We start from the raw sequence: 23,952 nt of genomic DNA, 5'->3' as shown, positions 1-23,952 counted from the left end.
ATACATTTGTATTCACCTCTTTCAAAACTATATCTTCCTTCCTCCTTGTAAAAGGGACATGAAACCCAACATTTTTCTTTCATGATTCGGATAGCGCATACAATTTTAAACAACTTTCAAGTTTACTTTTGTTATATGATTTGCTTAGTTAACTTGGTATCCTTTGTTGGAAGGCATACCTAGGTAGACACAGGAGCTGGGAGCAAGCTGCTATTTGGTGACTGCACATATATGCTTCTTGTCATTGGCTTACCAATGTGTTTAGCTAGTTTGCAGTAGTTCGTTGCTGCTCTTTCAACAAAGGATACAAAGAGAATGAATAAAAGTGATAATAGAAGTAAAGTTGTTTAAGAATGTATAATCTATCTGAATCCCTTTTACCCTTGAACAACAGGTGTTAGCTGACCTCTCCCTTTAAAAATTCCTTCATCTCCTTTCAGTATCATTGATAACTGCTAGAACATCTGGCTACAGTGGTTATCACAGGATTATAATTTGGTTACATTATATCATATTATATTATGTAAGTGAAAAAAATGCTCATTATAGTCTCCATTAAAGGGACAGTATACATCAATTCTCATATAGCTGCATCTAATATACACAACTATAAAGAAGAATATGCACAGATACTGATATAAACATCCAATACAAAACCCTCCAGTTTAGCACTGTTGATGAGGTTAGGCTGGGACACCCAGTGAAAGGAGCTGGGAAATCAGGATTAGCAGACACTAACCCCCTTCCTTGCATAGTAAAAGACCCATTAGACAAACAGGAGCAAACTTGAATCTGTAGACATCAGTATACATCTAAAGCTTTGGGGCTCGGTTAGGAGTATGAAGAGCAGCACAATGTTATTTAACAATAAGCAAAACTATACATTGTTACAAAAACACTCCCAGATAGGCAATATAAATGGATCATCTACAAAACATTTATGCAAAGATAAATCTAGTGTACAATGTCCCTTTAATAGTATTGGATTGAATCATGTGATATATATTAAGTGGCAGAAATGTTTGGGAGTTTAATGAAATAGTATTCCTAATCGCCATGTAACTACTAACCATAAATCTAGACATTGATTTTTATTTGTATGTTCACTTTTGCATGTTGTGTCCAGATTTTAGCTTTTAATTATTTTTTTTTTATGCTGGGTCCATGGATATTAAAATGTTAAATTTAAGCTAAAATATATTGTCTGCATAAAAACAAGGTAACTCAAGCGGTTATATTAATGTATGTCTATACAAATATAATTTATTCATTTATATTGATATTTACTTACTGTTGCAATAACTGGTTAAATTGTGGTTCTTACAATGAGAACATGACATAGTGGATAAATGATTGTTTACTGTTTAGCATATGTCTTTAACAAGTCTAATGTAGCTGACCCCTATATTACTATCCTGTACAATGTTCCCTATTAACTCAGCAATTCATATGTTTTATAAAATTGCCAGCTAGCCATAAATTACTTGGGTATTAAAAACAAATATGAAAATCAGCTTCTACTGCACAAACTGATTTTTGACGGTGCTCACTAAGACGCTGGGGAACTTGTGTGCAAGTAGGCCTGCAACCTCTGTTAAAATGCATAATCAATAAAACTACCCACAGACAGCTTTATGGACATTTCATCTATTTCATATTGAACTAATTATTGACATATACCGAGAGAAACTGAAAGAAACTAATTGTCGGTCTCTCAAAGACCCTCTTTGCTATTAGTGCTGCTTTATTAGATTTGACAATGTAATTAGACTGTCAAAACACTTTAAAAGAAGTGTGGCCTCTATGCACTTTTAAAGATTTTTAACAATTTAGAGTGAAAATGAAACTGGATGTATGCAGTGATAATATACTGTGATAATGCATTTTCTTTTCTACATTTTTTGCAGCACATACCTCTTTTGAGCTCCTTGACAGCTTGTTCAGATGAACAGACTAAAATTGAATATGGTGCATGGGGTAATCTTACTATGTGACCTATAACAGGTATTTCAGTGCAATTTTGTAGGGGAAATGCATTTCAAATCCCTGCAATTCCACTTCTTGGAGTAACAAGCAATTTAAACTGAACCTATAATCAGTGTAAATCCTATCCAAAATCTATTTCAGCTACAGCAGTGTTAAGTAAGAAAGAGCATCAATCATTTTGTTCTGGCCTTTACACTCAACAAAATAAATAACCAACGATAATGGCAAAAAGTGCCATAGAGCGCTGAGCTTATGTTCTGTATACTCAGTGGTGATTTTTAATCCTTTGGACCTCATGAAAACACCAATATATGACACAATAAACCTTCATGGCTCTACTTGCAACTTTCATAGATTTCCTTCGCTTACTGTGACAAAAAAACAAAAACATTATCTTATGATTGCAGGTATAGGAACTTTTATTGACAAAAAAAATAATTTATGCTTACCTGATAAATTTCTTTCTTTCCGGATATGGTGAGTCCACGGCTTGAGTAATTACTGTTGGGAATATCACTTCTGGCCAGCAGGAGGAGGCAAAGAGCACCACAGTTAAACTGCTAAGTATCACTTCTTTACCCACAACACCCAGTCATTCGACCGAAGGGAAATGGAGAAAAAGGAGTAACACAAGGTGTAGAGGTGCCTGATGTTATAGTCAAAAGAACAACTGTCTTAAAATAAAGGGTGGGGCTGTGGACTCACCATATCGGGAAATAAATAAATTTATCAGGTAAGTATACTAAAATATAGTGAGTCCACGGCTTGAGTAATTACTGTTGAGAACCAATACTCAAGCTAGAGTACACGGATAAATAGGGAGGGACAAGACAGGCAGTCTTAAACAAAAGGCACCATTGCTTGAAGAACCTTTCTCCCAAAAGATCCCTCAGCCGAAGGCAAAAGTATCAAATTTGTAAAAGTTGGAAAAAGTATGTAGAGAAGACTAAATTGCAACCTTGCAAATTGGTTCCACAGAAGCTTCATTTTTGAAAGCCCAAGAAGAGGAAACAGCTCTTGTGGAATGAGCCGTAATTCTCTCAGGAGGCTGCTGTCCAGCAGTCTCATAAGCCAAACGAATTATACTTCATCACCAAAAAGAAAGAGTAGTAGCAGTAGCTTTATGACCTTTACGTTTCCCAGAGAAACAGACAAAAAGCGCAGAGGACTGGCGAAAATCCTTAGTCACCTGTAAGAATAATTTAAGAGCACATACAACATCCAAATTGTGTAACAAACGTTCTTTGGAAAAAGAAAGGTTAGGATACAGAGAGGGAACAATATCCTGATTGATATTTCTATTAGAAACAACCTTAGGAAGGAAACCTAACTTAGTACAAAGAACCGCCTTATCGGCATGAAAAATATGATAAGGGGAATCACACTGCAGAGCTGAGAGTTCTGAAACTCTTTGAGCAGAAGAGATAGCAACAAGAAACAAAACCTTACAAGGTAACTACTTAATGTCTATGGAATGCAATGGCTCAAACGGAGCCAGCTGTAAAACTTTAAGAACAAGGTTAAGGCTCCAAGGAGGAGCGACAAATTTAAAGACAGGCCTGATTTTGACCAAGGCCTTACAAAAAGATTGCACATCTGGCACATCCACCAAACATTTATGTAGTAAAACTGATAAAGCAGAAATCTGACCCTTCAGGATACTGAATGACAATCCCTTCTCCATGTCTTCCTGAAGAAAATATACAATTCTAAGAATTCTAATTCTACTCCAAGAGTAGCCCTTGGATTCACACCAATAAAGATATTTACACCATATCTTATGGTAAATCTTTCTGGTAACAGGCTTGCAAGCCTGAATCATGGTCTCAATGACCGACTCAGAAAAAACATGCTTAGACAGAATTAAACATTCAATCTCCAAGACATCAGCTTCAGAGAAACAAGATTTGGATGAAGGAAGGGACCCTGAATCAGGAGGTCCTTCCTCAGAGGTAGTCTCCAAGGTGGGAGAGATGACATCTCCACTAGGTCTGCAAACCAAATCCTGCGAGGTCGCGCAGGGGCTATTAGAATAACTGACGTCCTCTCCTGTTTGATACGAGCAATGACTCGTGGAAAGAGGAAACAGGTATGCCAACCTGAAAACCCAAGGAACCGGCAGAGAATCTATCAGAATGGCCTGCAGATCTCTTGACCTTAAACCGCACCTTGGAAGCTTGGCATTCTGACGGGATGCCATCAGATCTAACTCAGGCACCCCCCATTTGAGGACTAAGCTGGAACACACCTCTGGATGGAGTTCCAACTCCTCGGGATGAAAAGTCTGTCTGCTCAGAAAATCCACTTCCTAGTTGTCTACTCCTGGAATGTAGATGGCAGATAGACAGCAAGTGGGGGTCTCTGTCCACTGAAGAATCCGAGTAACCTCCTTCATGGCTAAGGAACTTTGAGTTCCTCCCTGGTGAATAATGTAAGTCACAGAGGTTATGTTGTCTGACTGGAACCTGATAAACTGGGCTGAGGACGACTGAGGCCAAGCCAATAGAGCATTGTAAATCACCAGGAAGGTCTCCAAAAGCATGTGCCCTGAGGTAGATGTTCCTGAGAAATCCACCACGGGAGAGAATTCCTTGATGACTGATCTAACTCTATTCTCTGAGATGATTTGCATGGTCGCCATTCCATTGTCTGAGCATGCACAACTGGAGAGCTCTCAAATGGAATTGAGCAAAAGGACTGAGGTCCATTGAAGCCACCCTCAGACCGATTACCACCATACATTGAGCCACTGAAGGATGAGCAGTAGCCTGAAGAGAGAGACAAGAGAAAATGATTTTGTTTTTCCTCACCTCTGTCAGAAAAATCTTCATCAATAGAAAATCTATTATGGTCCCTAAGAACACTACTCTTGTAGCAGGGGAAAGGGAGCTTTTTCCATATTCACATTTTATCCGTGGTAATGAAGAAAAGACAACAATATCTCTGTGTGAGATTTTGCTTGTTGAAAAGATGGCGCCTGAACCAATTAGTAGTCCATGTAGGGTACCACAGCAATTCCACAAAAATGTATCACTGCCAAAAGTTCTGGGAGCCGTGGCTAGAACAAATGGAAGGGCCACGAACTGGAAATGTTTGTTCAGAAAGGCAAATCTCAGGAATCTGTGATGGTCCCTGTAAATAGGAACATGAAGATATGTCATGATCAGACCTTCTTGTACTAAAGGAAGAATGGAGCGTATAGTCTCCATCTTGAAAGATGGAACTTTGAGAAACTTGTTTAAACACTTCAAGTCTAGAATGGGATGGAAAGTTCCCTTTTTTGGGGGGAACCACAAATAGGATAGAGTAGAACCTGAGACCCTGTTCCTGCACTGAAACTGGAACAATAACTCCCAGGGAGGAAAGATTTTGTATACATTTCAAGAATGCCTCTCTCTTTATCTAGTCTGCAGATAATCTTGAGAGAAGGAATCTGCATCTGGGAGGAAAAGTCTTGAATTCCAATTTGTAACCCTGAGATACTATGTCCACAGTCCAGAGATATGGGACATCTCATATCCAGGCTTGAGAGAACTGAGAAAGTCTGCCCCCCACCTGATAAGATCCCAGATCAGGGGCAAACCCTTCATGCTGATTTGGAATGAGCTGTGGGTTTCTTTGATTGTTTCCCCTTGTTACAAGACTGATTGAGTCTCCAAGAAGACTTGGATTGTTCCTGATTGGAAGAAGAAGGGGAAGGCTTTCCTCTGAAGTTACGAAAGGAACAAAAAGTACTCTGTCGTCCTTAGGCCTATTCTTCTTATCTTGAGGTAGAAAAGACCCTTTTCCTCCCGTAATATCATTAATTTCTGCCAAACCGGGTCAAAACAATGTTTTGCCCTTATAAGGAATTGCCAGAAGCTTGACTTTAGAGGAAACGTCCGCAGACCAGGATTTCAAACATAACACCCTGCGGGCTAGGACAGCGAAACTAGAAGTTTTAGCTCCTAGTCTAACAACCTGTAAATGGCATCTGCAACAAAGGAATTGGCCAACTTAAGAGATTTAATCCTATCCTGAATTTTATCCAAGGAAGTCTCTACTTGAAGAGAATCAGACAAGGCATTGAACAAATAAGATGCTGCACTAGTCACGGTGGCAATACACACCACATTTTGCCATTGGAAACCTTGAGGAACATAAATCTTTTTCAAATAAGCCTCCAGCTTCTTGTCCATTGGATCCTTAAAAGAGCAGCTATCCTCAATAGGAATAGTGGTTCCCTCCAGAGTGAAAATAGCCCCTTCAACTTTGGGTACAGTATACCAAGGGTCTTTAATGGAGTCCTCGACGGGAAACATTTTCTTAACAATAAGAGACGGGGAAAAAGACACCCCTGGTTTCTCCCATTCCTGTGAGATAATCTTCCTAGCACGGTCCGGCACAGGAAAAACCTCCGAAGTGGAAGGTTCATCAAAGAAACTATTAGGTTTACTAGATTTCTTAGGAGTAACAACAACAGGGGTATCAGAGACATCTAAAGTAGCTAAAACCTCCTTTAACAATTCACAAAGGTGTTCAAGCTTAAATCTGAAGGATACCACCTCAGTCTCAGAAGATTTCACCCTCAGAAAGTCCCGATGTATCTTCTTCATTAGACATCAGACTTATGAGAAAGGGCAACTTGGGAAACAGAACTGATGACAGGCACCTTACTTTCTGAATTTCTAGATTTCCTCTTGCGTTTTCCCTGTAATCTGGGAATGGCAGCTAATGCCGCAAATACCGCTGAAGATACCTCGGCAGCAATTTTTGCTTTTAAATAAACTCCACTAGGAGTTATAGAGGAACCGCAGGGCACTGCATGTGGCGCCATTGAGGCTTGGGATATAGCAGGAGAAAGCTGAGATATTATTTAACAGCATCATCCTGAGAGACATTAGGCTAAACAAATTTACCTTTATTTTGCAAGGTTTTCTTAACACATGAAGAACAAAATTGCATAGGAGCTGCAATTTGTGCATCTTAACATAATAAGCATGAGAGCAGGCTCTTGCTCCATATCAGACATGTTGTGAAACAGTAAATAAACTTGTACAGAAAAGTTTCAAAGATTTTAATATTCAATGAAAATAAGCTAAGGAAAAAATACACTTTAAATTTTATCCCAAATTAGGATCGATCCCCAGCAACCCCACTCCTTAATTACTGATGTACCTTACCGCTACCAATTAAGACCGGATCACCCAGAAATGGAGAAAAACTACTTTTTCCTCTGAAACATTATGAAGTAAAGCCGGTCATGTGACCGCAACTGCCAAGCTCAAATTACTGCTGCGACACAGAGAGGCACTAAAATAGCTTCCTGGTACACTGAGTATCAGAAATAACATTTTTTTCAAACAGGACAGTTTAAAATGTTGCATCATTTTATTTTAAAGCAAAAGGTTAATGAATAAGCTGCTGAAATAGAAAATGCAGCATTATTTTCAGTTTAAACTTGAATTGTTTTATTAAGTAAATATGTGTCAGAAAATAAAGCCTATTAAAAACATTTTACCCTTTCTTTTTAAAAGAGTTTAAATGTTAGTCTCACACATGCTACAGTGCCTGCTTCGTGCCCCAGTGTAATCCATACAACAGGATTATCTATGTCCCAATAAAGAAGCAGTGTCTTTTAATTTGTTAAGTGCATGGTCTCCTCAACTGGAAGAAAAAGCACTTACCTGCTCCACTGTTCCGGCATGTAGACAATTACAAGGTATAAGAAGACACAGATCTTCACAGAGATTTTTGAAAAAGAAAGAACAGAGTAGCCAACTCTGGCTTTCTAAACTAGGTCAGCAATTGTTAGGAAAACGCAGTAAGTACCTCTTTACAAGTTCCTAACTGCTTTAAAGCCACCACTACCCAACTGCAAGGAATGACATGGAATACAGCTATACCCCAAAACTTGCTTGTAGATTAAATCAAAATTTTTCTTCAGACACCTAACTTTCACCTCCTCCATGCACCAAATGCAAAGAGAATGACTGGGGGTTGTGGGTAAGGGAGTGATACTTAGCAGTTTAACTGTGGTGCTTTTTACTTCCTCCTGCTGACCAGGTGTGATATTCCCTCAAGCCGTGGACTCACCATATCTTAGGAAAGAAATAAAAACTAACACTGATGTAATATTGAGAACAGGTAAAAAGACAATGGCTGGTTCTTTTCTCAAATCTGAGTGCTCTATAACTATCTGATCATAGACAGAAACAAAGTAAAGAAAATATAGGCCAGCTAACACCCCCCCCCCCCCACCCCCAGGATTTAAAATACCAACATGTTAAGATGTTATGTGGGTTTAAGGCAAGCAGGGGATGCATTTTAAAATAGGATTTTCCCAGTGAATTCTATTAGAAAGTTTTGCTATTGATAGCCGATTTGTTTGTGTTATTGTTAATTTTATTATAATTTGTTTTATATAAAATTGATATTGTAGCTAGGATTTTTTTTAAATGTTAAAGGGCCATAATACCCAAATGTTTAAACACTTGAAAGTGATGCAGCATAGCTGTAAAAAGCTGACTAGAAAATATCTCCTGAACATCTCTATGTAAAAAAGAAAGATATTTTACCTCAAAAGTTCCTCAGTAGCCACCTCCCATTGTAAAGGATTTCTAAGCAGCATTTTAGTGTGTCTGTCCTGGGACAGCTGAAAGGATGAGCCTCGTGAACTCTCATATTATTTCACCAATCAGGTAAAGGAAGCTTACTATGAAATCTCATGAGAGTTAAGTCAAATCTCATGAGATCAGAGTAAGAGTTCATGACCTCAGCACTGCTGATGCTGATTGGCTGCTGTTCATTTCTTCATTTTTTTTTTATTTTTACCTGCAGCTGGGAGCAGGTGAAGTATAACTTTTTACACAGAACTTACTCTGCTGAGCTGAGGAGATTGTGAGGTAAAATATCTTCCTTTTTTACTTAGAGATGCTCAGGTGATATTTTCCTGTCAGCTTTTTACAGTTATACTGCATCAGTTTCAAGTGATTTAGCATATGAGTATTATGTCCCTTTAACACTGAATAGGCAAATATTGAAGAGGCCTCACTTGATTGTTAGCATCAAGCATAGCTCAAATTATACATTTAATTCATAAACAGAAATAAAATAATATCAGTGAATAAAGAAACTATGTTGCAGCACACAAAATTAATTTTATGCAATATATGGCAAATATCTGTAGAACTTATTTTTTTTATTGCAAGATACATCTCTCTCTCTCTCTCTACATATATATATATATATATATATATATATATTTATATATTGTAAAAAAAAAAAAGATGTATTTCATCACTCAAATGCAATTTTTTGAGAGAAAAAAAATGGATATTTGTTTTGTTTTCATGAAACGAATATCTGAACGAATGCACAAGCAAAATTTAAAAAAACTAAGAAATACTGATGCAATTCATTAGTATTCATTTGTTTTCTTTAAATTACTGTTAGGGGTTAAAATACTTACCTCTAGGAGGCTTAGCGAGACAGATCCCAGAGCCTGCATTAAAGGAGAAGGTTCTGTAGTGCAAGCCCTGTGATCTGCCCCGCTAAGCCTCCTATTAGTGCACCCAGGGCTCTAAGAAGAAGCATTGGGTTTAGTGTGGCTCTCCAGTGCGCTAGTGCTAAGTATAACGCTACAGGTGAGCTAAGTATAACGCTACAGGTGAGCTTTTTAATCTGTAGCAAAGGAAGAGTCACATTTGTTTATAAAAACAAATGTAAATGTTCCCTGAATAATTAGTATTAGTTTTATACTAAACAAATACCAAAGAGTGCAGCAGACGAATATTGGGGAAAACTAATTTTCCTGAATATTTGTTCCAAAATATTCGGACAAACCAAATTTTTCCCTTCTTCACATCTCTACTCAAAATTACATAGTTACATAGTCAATACTTATGCCAATTTAACTGGACTTATTTATATAAAAAACATCTTGAATAGTGAAGATAAAATTTAGAATGTAATTATTTGTTGAACATATATTTTTTATTTATTATTTTATTTATCTTGATGGACTTGATGAACCAAAACATTATATTATTTTAATATTGAAATACAGCAGACAAACTTACACAAAATTATATTCTGTGTTATTTTCATTGGTCATAGAATTTTTAAAGATTGTATAATTTAAATGACTTTCTTTTCGATTGTAGTTTTACTTTGTCAGCTATGCTCAGATGCAAACAAATCTAAACTTGGACACAAACAGACATAAATAAAAAACAGGTTGAAGGATACAAATTACACATTATGAACATAAAATTCCAGCAGGATAAGTAACTAGCCCAACCTACCCGATGTGTCTCATTTTGTTTTTGCACTTTGGAGACATCACCGCCAACAGGTGCCTGTTGTTTTAGTTCTTCACTTTTTAGCTGCAGCCATGCAAGAAGTTCCTGCAGAGAGATATGGAATCGTTTCCAGTGTTCTTTGCTGGCTTCTAAATGAGACCTGGAAGATATTATTCATCATTATATTATCCAGTGGAGATAGCAAAAGTAAAACAAATATAATATGGATAGCAGTTTGTTTTAGCAGAGAAATAATTTTAACGGATGAACTGCTCTAAGATGAAAGTTTATCTGGGATAAATATAAAGATGCCAAGTTATAAACTGTATGTGCATTATTTTTGGCAATTTGCATGAATTTAATAAAGTTATACACTAAAGTAAACAAAATGTTATGTTTGATATACATTGTATATTTCTTTAAAAATAGTTCTTGTAAATCTATGCTTGTTCAGCAATGTAGAAATGTCTCCTCAAGTGAACAATGTAGTCAACATTTTTCTTTGTTTCATCTAAAAGAGAACATTTAATAATCTATTTTTCTTAACTCATGCTCCTTGTGTTCTCATCATACCTGTAGAGTTGTGTCCCTTTCCGCCAGTAAAAAACACAGCTGTACTTGTCAGCCAGTGAGGAAGTACAAAACCAATACCACATTATTATTCTCAATTTAACAGCTTTTACATTTTTTTTTTAGGCATAAAAATATCTTCATGATCTTTTATAAGAAAGATGGACATTTTTTAGGTGTAATATCCCTTTAACTCTTTAAAGGGACAGTCTAGTCAAAACTAACCTTTCATGATTCTGATAGGGCATGCAATTTTAAACAACTTTCCAATTTACTTTGTTCTTTTGGTATTCTTTGCTGAAAGCTAAACCTAGGTAGGCTCAAACTAATTTCTAAACTGCTAAAAACTGCCTCCTATCTAAGTGCATTCTGACAGCTTTTTACAGTTAGACAGTGGTAGTTCACGTGTGCCATACAGATAATATTGTGCTCACTGCCATGGAGTTATCTAAGAGTCAGCACTGATTGACTAAAATGAAAGTCTGTCAAAAGAACTGAGATAAGTGGGCAGTCTGCAGAGGCTTATATACAATGTAATCACAGAGGTAAAAAATGTATTAATATAACTGTGTTGGTTATGCAAAAATGGGGAATGGGTAATAAAGGGATTTTCTATCTTTTTAAACAATAAACATTCTGGAGTAGACTGTCCCTTTAATACACTTATTGCCTACCCTATCTTTATTCCTAGGTAGCACTAACCCTATACTAATATTAAACTCTTAAAGGGCCATAATACCCAAATGTTTAAACACTTGAAAGTGATGCAGCATAGCTGTAAAAAGCTAACTAGAAAATATCTCCTGAACATCTCTATGTAAAAAAGAAAGATATTTTACCTCAAAAGTTCCTCAGTAGCCACCTCCCATTGTAAAGGATTTCTAAGCAGCATTTTAGTGTGTCTGTCCCGGGACAACTGAAAGGTTGAGCTTCGTGCACTCTCATATTATTTCACCAATCAGGTAAAGGAAGCTTACTATGAAATCTCATGAGAGTTAAGTCAAATCTCATGAGATCACAGTAAGAGTTCATGACCTCAGCACTGCTGATGCTGATTGGCTGCTGTTCATTTTTTCATTTTTTTAATTTTTTTACCTGCAGCTGGGAGCAGCTGAGTATAACTTTTTACACAGAACTTACTCTGGTGAGCTGAGGAAATTGTGAGGTAAAATATCTTCCTTTTTTACTTAGAGATGCTCAGGTGATATTTTCCTGTCAGCTTTTTATAGTTATACTGCATCAGTTTCAAGTGATTTAGCATATGAGTATTATGTCCCTTTAACTACATCTTTATTTCTACCCCCTATAAGCACACATTTGTAAAGTAATCTGTTTTAACATGTTGTGTACTCTACTCAGAAGAAGGAAAGATGTAAATAAATTGATTAGCGGGATTAAAATAAAGGAAAAGAAATCTAGAAAAAATGAATAACCAGACCCCCCCCTCCAACAAAAACACCACATCACACATGAAAAGGAGATATGAAGTCAGAATCACTCTCTCCTATTTCTTACATGTAAACTAGATTGTTTATGATTCAGACATGGTGGCCTATCTATCAAGCTCCGAAAGGAGCTTGATGCCCCGTGTTTCTGGAGAGTCTTCAGACTCGCCAGAAACAGCAGTTATGAAGCAGCGGTCACAAAGACCGCTGCTCCATAACCTGTCTGTCTGCTCTGAGCAGGCGGACAGACATCGCCGGAATTCAACCCGATCGAGTACGATCGGGTTGATTGACACCCCCCTGCTGGGCGAGTCTGCAGGGTGCGGCGTTGCACCAGCAGCTCTTGTGAGCTGCTGGTGCAATGCTGAATATGGAGAGCGTATTGCTCTCCGTATTCAGCGAGGTCTGGCGGACCTGATCCGCACTGTCGGATCAGGTCCGCCAGACCTTGATAAATAGAGGCCATGGACACATATTATTAAATGTACCTAATTATTCTGATATCTTTGTTGAGCAAAAGAAGATAGATTCAGGAACATGCATGTGTTTTAAAGGGATATAAAACAGTGCTCCTTTAGTTATATATATATACATCTAGAAATTAAAATTAAAATGGAGTCACATTTTTTGCAGTAACCTTTGGATATATTGAGACTGTTTGTGAATCTCAGTCTCTTGCAGCTATCTTTGGATATTTATTTAGACTGCCATTGACAGTACAATCACAATTTTCAAACCTGTCCTCCGGCCTCCCCAACAGGACAGGTTTTCAGGATTACCTTGGGTGAGAGCAGGTAAAATAACCATGTTTACTAATCAGCTGATTATTTCACCTGTGCTCCATTTCAGATATCCTCAAAATCTGTCCTGTTAGGGAGGCCTGAGGGCAGGTTTGAAAACCAGTGCTCTATATGAATCATGAAAGTTTAATTTCCATTTCTCATAAAAGGGGCAATAAGCACCTTGTAATTACAAGACTTTTCTGTTGTCTTGCCAGAGAAAAAATATCAGTCAAGTCTAAATAATTTAAAAAAAAATTGTTTGCTGCAATGGTTTTTTAATAGCCACACACAACCTACCACCTGAATTATTTGGAGGAGCCAACCTGGACTTAAGTCTGAAGACAACAAGGCTAGCTAGAGTCATAATGTTCGTGTTATCAGTTAAAGACAATTAGGGAAATATATGTTGCAGAGTTAGCCGTGAGATATCAGTAGGGTGTTATTTCGGCTTTGAGAATTAGAAAATCTAGAAATTAGAATTGAGAATGAGAAAATCTACAGAGCGAAATTATATGAAAAGGAGACATATTAATTAATGAACATATACTTAAAAGTTGTTTAATTGTGCATGACTAAAGACTGTAAAATCACAAGGTGTTTACTGTCCCTTTAAATGTATAGTTGATTATATTATATAAGTTATAATGATGTTGCTGTTCTGATGGAGCGATCACAGAAGTAAAACCCCTGTTTACGTCACTAATGTGGACCTAGCACCAAATGCTGAACCCTTATCTGACTTTGGATATCACAGTGCAATATGCAACTTCCTCTGACTTGCATAACATTTTTTTTCATAAAGAAGATTAAAAGTTTCACACAGAAAATAGCAGAAGAACTTGTGCCTTATCTGTATGCAGGGAGCACAATGACATTTAACAAATTCTGAAAGCAAACAGCTTTTATTGACGAATCTTCTTAATCCTAAATATTGATTCTTATAGGTTAATTTCTGAACATTTGTGTATAAATAAATAGTACACTGAATGTAGTCTTTTTCTGCAAGTCATGCTTAATTACTCCTTACTGAATGCCTATCCGTGAACCCATTACTTTTTCTACACTAATCTGCATTTGGAAAAATAATTAAGCAATTTTATTGACAAGTGATGTCAAACACGATAAGGATATCCTGGTAAGTAGGTATTTATTGTGAATCCTCTACAACAAAGAACTTGCACATTGAAAATGACTTGTAAATAAAAACACACTGCAAGGTGTTTTCTGCTTCATATACAGAACGTTGAAGAAACACACAGAATATATTGTCAACTAAACTGTAGTGTTAAATACATTTTACCACAAACTTAGTTACTGTTCATTAGTACAAATGTAAACAAATATGAATTAATTGACTCAATGTTTTTAAAGGGTTAAAAAAATATTTGTTTGTGCAGAGTTAATAACAGTATTTAATTGTACATATTACTTTAATTATGTTCAAAGTAATCTGTTTTAGCCTATTGGAGTGTACTAAAATGTTTACAAATAGCTTATTTGCCTTTGTTTGTCATTATAAATAACTGTTTTGGCCCAGCTAAAACCACCATCTATACTAAAAACGTCAATACTGCGGTACTGGCTATATAAAAGCTATGTAAACAGGTTGCATCAGAAAAAATCAGTCTCCCAGTGAGGGGTGGCAGAGACCCTAGCCCATTTAAAATGGTGTTTCTGAAGATTATTTGAATACAATGCACTGTTCTTCTAAGTACATTGGACCACATTTATGAAATTTCACTCAGACAGGTTTCACTCCCTGCATCATTGCTCTTCCTGCTTTCAAGAAACCAATCCTGCAAGAGCAGGGCTTGTCATTCATCTCGATCGGTATGATTGGGATGATTTAACTCTGTCACCCTTGAGGTGGAACAGATCTTATAGGGATGTTAAACAGTCAGTTTCATTGTTGTATTCAAAAAAGCACCAAGCAGTTGCAATATGTATTATTAAGCTATTTAAATGGATTTGACCATTTATTTATTTTTACACTACATTTGTGCAGTGTCTTGTACTTCCTGTCTGTCAATGGGGTGTAGTGACCAAGCGCTCAGGCGTGAATCGTAGCTGTGCACAAAGGCCTCCTAACTGGCCAAAGAGAGAAGAAAATGAACTGGGAGTGTGTACAGCGCCTAAGGCAAAGGATGTCAGAGGATAAGTTGTAAAAGTTTACAAGAGTTTAATAGGAATAAAATAGTCACAATATGACTTTTCACATAAACAATATTTCATGGATCCATGTTACAAACTTTAAATTAAAACCTTAGGTTTAAAACAATATATATTGCAATATATTGGAAGCTTCCACAGTGAATGGAAATAATAAAAGAAACTTGCACTGTTGCATGCACAGAACTGTGGTGCCAAAAGCCTAAGTGGATACTAAGATGTGTTGCAGGGTGAAAACAAGTGGTGATGTAAACCATTGACCATTGTTGTTTACATCACCACTTGTTTTCACCCCGGAACACATCTTAGTATCCACTTAGGCTTTTGGCACCACAGTTCTGAGCATGCAACAGTGCAAGTTTCTTTTACTTCCTGTCACAGCCCTACAAGGAGGAGGAGGACTTTGAAGGAAGTTTTATCTTAGCCTGATGTCATAAAACTTCTAGGCTAGTGATGAAACTAGACAACAGGGAGTCAGGTTTTCTCATGCCCAGAAATGAGAGAATAAAAACATAGGTTTTCAAAATTCTCCACTCTTATCACACTTGGGACAGGGCTACACTGAGAATTTGAAGTGTTTTTTTTTTTATTTTTACTCATTCTATTCCTTTTTATGCTTACTTTGATTTAACATATTTGTCTTTACCAAAGGAGCATTGTTTAATTTCCCTTTAAGCAACAGCGGCCTTAAGACTGGATCTATGTAAATAGCGTTTCAGCCCCTCCAATGCGTGCCTGAAATGCTCAGCTGTAAAGCTGTTTACGCAGCTTCATAAATGGATCCCATTGTCTCTTAATGCACTGCATTGCACATATCTGTATACATAATACATTATTTATAAGCATTTAAAACTGTCATTTGCATTGTATTGTATTCTGGGTACACATTTTTTTAAAAGTCTTTTGAATATGTTTAAATGATCTCCTTTGGTGTGGCCAGTGAGGGTCACATATGTGATCGTTTGTACTCATCAAGCAATCACTGTATGCAATGCAGCTGTGTTAGTGATCTGGAGTCTAAAGGATGATATCTGCCCTTTCAGAGGTATATTGCTGGAAAATGTACACTTGAAAATGTTTTTACTATATGTAAATATAAAATAATTCTTTTATGGTAAGAACATACTGAGTTTATCGTTCCTTTAAATTAATGAAAGAATGCCTCTTTGAATGTCTGATTATATATCTGTTAAGATACAAACATATTCAACCTTGTGAATAAACTGATAAAATCTGATTGAAATATCACTATTTTGGTGTCAAGAATTTTGCCTTTTTTTTCTTAGATGCCTTTTTTCATCACATTTATCACTTTTTTTCACCAATTAACATATATTGTTTCACAACTGTTTTTTACTAAGAAAATAATTGGGGTCTGTTTAGACCAACACCCCCAAATTAAAGAAAGAAATCACAATAACTACACATCTATAAACTCCATTGCCTAAACCCAGGCATCATCTGGTTAGTCACAGCAGTTGGTTTCCATATAAAACAAGACATATCAACTTTTTATTTTTTATTGTACACATGGATCCATGTTTTATTATATGTTTTAATATGTCCAATGCCTTTTAAAATGCTTTGAAATGTTTAAAAAATGTCTATAGCTATCTGTTTGATGTAATAAACATAATTTTTTAACACCTACAGTTAAAGGGACAGTCTAGGCCAAAATAAACTTTCATGATTCTGATAGAGCATTGAATTTTAAACAATCTTCCAATTTAGTTTTATCACCAATTTTGCTTTGTTTGCTCTTGGTATTCTTAGTTGAAAGCTTAACCTAGGAGGTTCAAATGCTAATTTCTTAGACCTTGAAGGCCACCTCTTTTCAGAATGCATTTTAACAGTTTTTCACCACTAGAGGGTGTTAGTTCACGTATTTCATATAGATAACACTGTGCTTGTGCACGTGAAGTTATCTGGGAGCAGGCACTGATTGGCTAGACTGCAAGTCTGTCAAAAGAACTGAAATAAAGGAGCAGTTTGCAGAGGCTTAGATACAAGATAATCACAGAGGTTAAAAGTATATTAATATAACTGTGTTGGTTATGCAAAACTGGGGAATGGGTAATAAAGGGATTATCTATCTTTTAAAACAATAAAAATTCTGGTTTAGACTGTCCCTTTAAGAATTTAATAGAATATGGAATATAGACAGACCCTCCATTAGTACCATAGCCTTCTCTATAGAATTAGGCGCTCTGTTCACACTTACACAATCTGACTCATCACCTTGGTTAAACTAGGTAGCCAACATTCAGAGCTAAGGTACATTTCTGAGCGCTTGGTCCAATCTCTTCAAACTACTATTGTGACCTACATATTGCAAAGAACAAGTACACTCAATGAGGTAGATAACAAAACGTGTGAAACAGTTACTGCATCATCTAGTATTAGTTGTCCCTGTTTTACAAGAAGTAAATGTATTCAATATCCTAAAATACAAACATTGTAAAGGGAACTTCCACATCTAAAGGCTATATGTACCATTAAAGGTTAGCTAAGAACTATTAGATTTTTTTGGGAAGCATACTAGGTGAAAATTGATACACTAAAGCAAGTTTTTTTTTTATATAAACACATTGACATCCTTTAGCAATTACATGTTTGAGTTACTCATCACCATATAGTATAGGAAGGTACCTATGAATAATTCCACATATTTGTGTATATTTACTTTTTTGACTATTGATATATTCCAAACAACCATTGTTTATACACTTTAATCTACCCCTAATTGTGCTCAGCAGAATAAATGATCTAAGGGAAACCTAGATTTCAGTAAAATGGCCCCCATTACCTTAAACTAAACTACTTCTTAGAAACAAAAACTTCATACTTTTTTCTTCAATGGTTAAACAACAAAACAATTAAAAAATGATGTTCACATTATTCTCAGGCTAATGTTTATTATTTTGTATACAGCATTATATCTGGTATTTATTTAGGGGTAGATTACAAGTGGAGTGCTAATTTATTGCGTGCATTACGAGCTTGTGGTAGCAATAAGCAATCATAAAATAAGATCAGATCTCTGGTTAATTTTATAAATGTATCCAAATTGGCCCCAAAATTAAGTATACTGCCGTTTATGAAAATAAAAAAAATGTAGCATCTTTAATTTTATTAATAAAAACTGCGCAAAGCAGTTTTATGGGGTTTACGTTGGCAGGTGTGGGGTGTTAGAAAAAACGACTCTGAAAAGTGCCTTAACATTGTGGTCTATGGGGAAGTGTGTTCTCTGTAAATATATATGTAAATGCTTATATATATATATATATATATATATATATATATATATATATATATATATATATATATATATATATATATATATATGTGTGTGTGTTAATATATGTATATACACATATTAACACAAATAGATATGTATATATTTATATATATTTACACTTTGCTGCCAATCACTGTATGACTTACCCCCTTTGCTGCACTAGTTCTCATGCTGTGTCTCACGGCATGAGAACGAGGCTCCCATTGTGCTGGTATTACTTATCTGAGAGCAAATATTGCTTTCACGGAAGGGATATTTTGCGCTCAACTTGTAATCCTTTACTGTTTAACATCTCTTTAACATGACATCACTCAGTATGGCTAAAAGCTTTTAAATTTAATAGAATGTAAATCAAAATGCATTGTTGTTAGTACTATTCAAATTCTATTTGTTTTTTTGTTTAACATTTTGGCAAGCTTGTCTCATATTTCTAGTCAGCAACACAAGCATAGAAGAAATAAGATAGACAAGGGAGCTTTCTAATAACTTAAGGGACACTCAATCAAAATTAAACTTTCATTATTCAGATAGAGCATGCCATGTTAAACAACTTTCCAATTTACTTCCATTAACAAAATGTGCACAGTATTTTTATATTTAAACTTTTTGAGTCACCAGCTCCTACTGAGCATGTGCAAGAATAAGTGTGTATGCATTTGTGAATGGCTGATGGCTGTCACATGGTACATGTATGCATTTGTGATTGGCTGATGGCTGTCACATGGTACAGGGGGGGTGGTGGAAAAAGACATAACTTTTAAAATTGTCAGAAAAAAAATCTGCTACTCATTTAAAGTTCAGCCTAAGTGCTATTGCATTGTCTTGTTAGCTTGCATTTGTTGATTATGCAAATCTACTGTGTTGACTGGTCCTTTATTAAATATGAGAGGAGGTATGAGGAGAAGATGATGCTTTTTTACTCTGCAACAACATCTTAAAGGGGTACTAAACCCATTTTTTTCTTTCATGTTTCAGATAGAGCATGCAATTTTAAGCAACTTTCTAATTTACTCCTATTATAATATTTTCTTTGTTCTCTTGCTATCGTTATTTGAAAGGGAAGAATGTAAGCTTAGGGGCCGGCCCATTTTTGGTTCAGCACCTGGGCTGCGCTTGCTGATTGGTGGCTAAATGTAGCCTCCAAACAGCAAGCGCTATCCAGGGTTCTGAACCAAAAATGGGCCGGCTTCTTCGTTTAGATTCCTGCTTTTTCAAATAAAGATAGCAAAAGAACACTGAACACAGGAAGTGGACCTTAATAATCTGCTGCCCACATTTATTATCACACAAGCATTTGGTTGTGCAGTGCAGCCCCATTCTCTTGTTTGGTCGTGCGAGAGCAGGGCCTGTAAATTATCCTGAACAAATTAATTTAGAGTGAATTAATTGCTGCTTGGCGGAGAAGTCGGGAAGTCACGGCTGCTTAACTTGTTATTATCAGGTTGGCATAAGCAAGCTTGTACCACAAGGGGACCAAACAGCCTCTGCTGATTGAAGCATGACAAAACTGCAATAAATTAATAAAGCACCCAGGCTAGCTGAACATATCTGGTAAGCTAATTACAAAAGGCGCATGTTCATAGCCACCAATCACCAAATAGCTGCAAGTAGTGCACTGCTGCTCCTGAGGCTACATAACTTTGTTTTTCAACAAAAGATATAAAGATAACAAAGTAAATTATAAAATGCACATACATTTTTAAAAAAAGTCTCTTAAAATTGCATGTTCTATCTGATCATGAAAGTTTAATTTTGGTTTTCGTGTTCTTTTAATTACACAATAGATCAGTCAGCTCATTTGGATAGATAGATAGATAGATAGACAGATAGAGATGTAACATTTTACACATTGTATAGTTCAGTTATTTCCTTCAAAGCTCCCATTAAAACTCATGATTTGTGATTGCTTATACCTTGAGAATATAAAATCAAAATTGCCTGAAAACTTATACTTTCAAACTGTAATCACTGAAAAAAAAATGAAATTGTTTAGTAGTATCAGTATTTCAAAATGGATCTGCTTAAAAATTATCAATGAAACAGATTTCAGAGCCTTCTGTGCTTGCAAAATGTTAAAAACTCTATACCGTTACAATGAAGCAGGCTCAGTGGTAATTTTATTTTCCAAAGGTATTTTATTTGGAAATCATAATGAGATGTACATTTTGTAATTGAAATGTGTAGTAGTGGTAACTTTTAGTTGTTTACAGAGATGTGAGATAGCAACACATAGATATTTAAAACATTGACAGACCAACAGGAAAATGCCTTTTTTTTGCCTTGCCAGGATTGCAACCCATCTGGGGAAATATTGGAAAAAAGGGGGCTGATCCTTGTAATGCTGATGAGTGACAAGGTGCCTCCCATAGGAAATAATATGGATTGAGGCTTCTGCAAAACTCCACCAACATCACTTAACCTGCGGGGAAGTGCTTCAAATATATTGCACTACTGGCAATTTTAGCCTGCTAGAATGCAGGTTACATGGAACGCCCAGCTAACTCCCACCGAACGCCTATCTCTTGTGTCTGCGATCTAACTTACAAATAATAATATTTTTCCTGTTGTCAACATAGGAGCTATGTTGATACTTGTATCTTATTTAAACAACTGATATAATTTGAAAATATACCATTTGTAATATTTGTATGCTAATCTTTGCTTTGAATATAAAATCATGACTAACATGTTTTACTGTTTATAAATCCAAAATGCACAGGCACCAAGGTAATTCCCACTTATGGGTTTGCAACAAAATGTTTGCAGGTGTGTCAGCTAATAGACCTGCACCCTGGTCTGAAAACATCCAATAGAAAATGATATAGCAGCACCAACAATAAGAATTAAAACATTTTTACTTTATTGTGCCAACTAAAACAGACAACGTTTCGGACCAGTGTCCTTAGTCATGTCTAACATAAAACATTTAAAAACAACCTTAAATAGGCCAAAGCTCTGCCTACCACACATACTTCCACCTGTATTAACCCTTAACCATCTTTTTCTGAACTAAACGCCATCTAGTGGCCAAATTCTGAATTATTTGAATAATATTCAAAGAAACCATTAACAAAGGATATGTAAAGAAGTTAGTCAAAAATTCATCACCATTTCATTTTTAGTGTTTAGTGCCTAGTTTCTAAATTATGATTTTTATTGTTTGATTTGTAATTTTTAATACTCACTGGCATACACTCCAATCCATTTCCCTATTCATTCCATTAGGGGTCATAGTCCCTAACTCATGTATCCAATATAATTCCCTGTACTTTAGTGTTTTTATTCTATTCCCCCCTCTCCTAGATGTTCTTATATGCTCAAGTACCTGGAATCACAGAATACCTATGCAGGCTCATGGAGCCAAACATCCAATTCGGGGTCAGGGGACTCTGACCTAGACAGAGGCAGCAATGTCGATGGGGTGGCAGGAGGCACCGGAGGAGGTGGATGGGGCAGGAGGCACCAGAGAGGACAGAGGGGCCAGAGAGGTGGAGGTCGGAGGACTCACCGGGTAATGACCCGCAGCAAATATGGTCAGTAGTACTCAATCTGAGTACCCACTCTCTGAGACAAGAGGAACATAGAACTCTCTCTAAGGGACTTTCATCTTGTCTGGTCCAGCAGAGACTTAATACCTTTGCACTTAAGAGGGATTTGCAACATTTTTATAGATCCATGAAATTGAAATGTTATTTTTCAGAAGTAGATGTTGGGAATTTAGATCAGGCTATCTGTAATGATGATGCATGTTACAGGTTTGGGTTAAAAACACTGGGTTTACACAATAAAAGCAATTTCATGCCACAAATAGTGAACTCAAGTATTAACACTTACATACAGTTAGTGGAACATGACATTGAAAATGTATGCAGAAAAGTGGAAAGGAATTACTCTAAACATTTACATGGGGTCAATAACTTTAATAGGGAGGATAGGAGTAACCTTAAGAGCCTTAGGGAGAATAACAAACTTATTTTCAAGGAAGCTGATAAGGGTGGAGCCTTAGTAATTCTGGTAAAGGATTACTATGTACAAGAGATTATGGATCAATTGGCAGATGAGGATGTGTATCAATTGTTATCAACTAATCCAATTTACAAAATCAAGAAAGAGCTGGAAACGTGTAACGAGAGCTCAAAAAATTGGAGTGATTGATAACAAAACAACTAAGTTTATTCTGGATACAGAGGATATTATACCTGTTTTGTATATGCTCCCTAAAGTCCATAAAATATGAAAAGACCTCCAGGCCGCCCTATAGTGGCAGGGGTGGGATCTACACTGTCCAAAGCATCCATATATATAGATAGAGTCCTTAGGCCTTTTATATACTCCACCTCCTATATTAAGGACACAGGTGACTTCATTAATAAGGTCCAGAATGTTACACTAGATAACAACAAAGGTATATTATTTAGTCTTGATGTGACAAGCTTATATACTTCAATTACCCATGAGGCAGGCATGGGTGCAGTAAATAGGTGTTTAACACAGGATTTAAATGTAAGTAAGGAACACCGAGCATTTATTTTGGATCTTCTAAATATTGTACTTAGATGTAACTTTTTCCTGTTTCAAGACAATTTTTATCTGCAATTACAGGGTACTGCTATGGGTTCCAATGTCGCCCCAACCTATGCTAATATATTCATGAATACCTTTGAAGAATATTTTGTTTATAGTCATCATTTATTTCATCTATATGACGCCACATGGTGGCGCTATATAGATGAAATTTTCGGCATTTGGTTGGGGGACATTGGAACCCTGGAGCAAATTGTTGGGGATCTTAACTGCACTACACAACATATCAAATTCAAATTGATTATCAGTGAGGAAAGGATTGACTTTCTGGACACCACTGTGTATAAAAAAGATGGTATGTTAGCTGTAGATCTCTTTAAAAAACAAACAGATTATAACAATTTGTTGCACTTTAATAGTGCACATCCCCCTGCTCTGTTGAAGAGTCTACCCAGAAGCCAATTCATGCGTGTGAGACGGATTGTCTCTGATGAAAATTTGGTCAAAGAAAGGCTGTCAGAAATGGGTGAACACTTCAAACAGAGAGGGTATCCAACAGATATTATCCAACAGGGAATGAGAGATGTATTGCAAATCCCTAGGATTGATTTACTCAAAGAGAAAATAAAAACTAGAAGTAATACAAAAATGATTTTCATAAATAATTATTCCCCTTGGAGTAGTCAAATACAGAAAGTGTTGAGAAAACATTGGCATATCTTACAGATTTCCAATCCACATGTTAAAGAATTCCTTAGTCCCCCTATGACTGCATTTAGAAGGGGTAAAAACCTTAAAGATGCATTGGTTAAAGCAGATGTGGGCCCAAAGAGGAATGTGAACCAAGGTTAAATTGGGGATAAGAACTTGGGATGTTTTCCATGCCTTAACTGCCA

General features: G+C 36.3%; 1 protein-coding gene across 5 annotated transcripts in view; it reads right to left on the bottom strand.

Moving 5' to 3' along the window:
* The window catches only part of DMD (dystrophin), a 4,487,195-nt gene that overhangs the window by 859,433 nt on the left and 3,603,810 nt on the right, over window positions 1–23,952 (bottom strand). For all 5 annotated transcript variants that reach the window (XM_053707599.1, XM_053707595.1, XM_053707596.1 and 2 more), the window contains one exon: window positions 10,272–10,428. In XM_053707599.1, the coding sequence (XP_053563574.1) occupies window positions 10,272–10,428 (157 nt within the window). The remainder of the gene's footprint in view (window positions 1–10,271; window positions 10,429–23,952) is intronic.

The sequence above is a fragment of the Bombina bombina genome, chromosome 3 (genome assembly GCF_027579735.1).
Source record: "Bombina bombina isolate aBomBom1 chromosome 3, aBomBom1.pri, whole genome shotgun sequence".
NCBI classification, from domain to species: Eukaryota; Metazoa; Chordata; class Amphibia; order Anura; family Bombinatoridae; genus Bombina; species Bombina bombina.
This window is presented reverse-complemented; position numbering and strand designations above follow the sequence as displayed.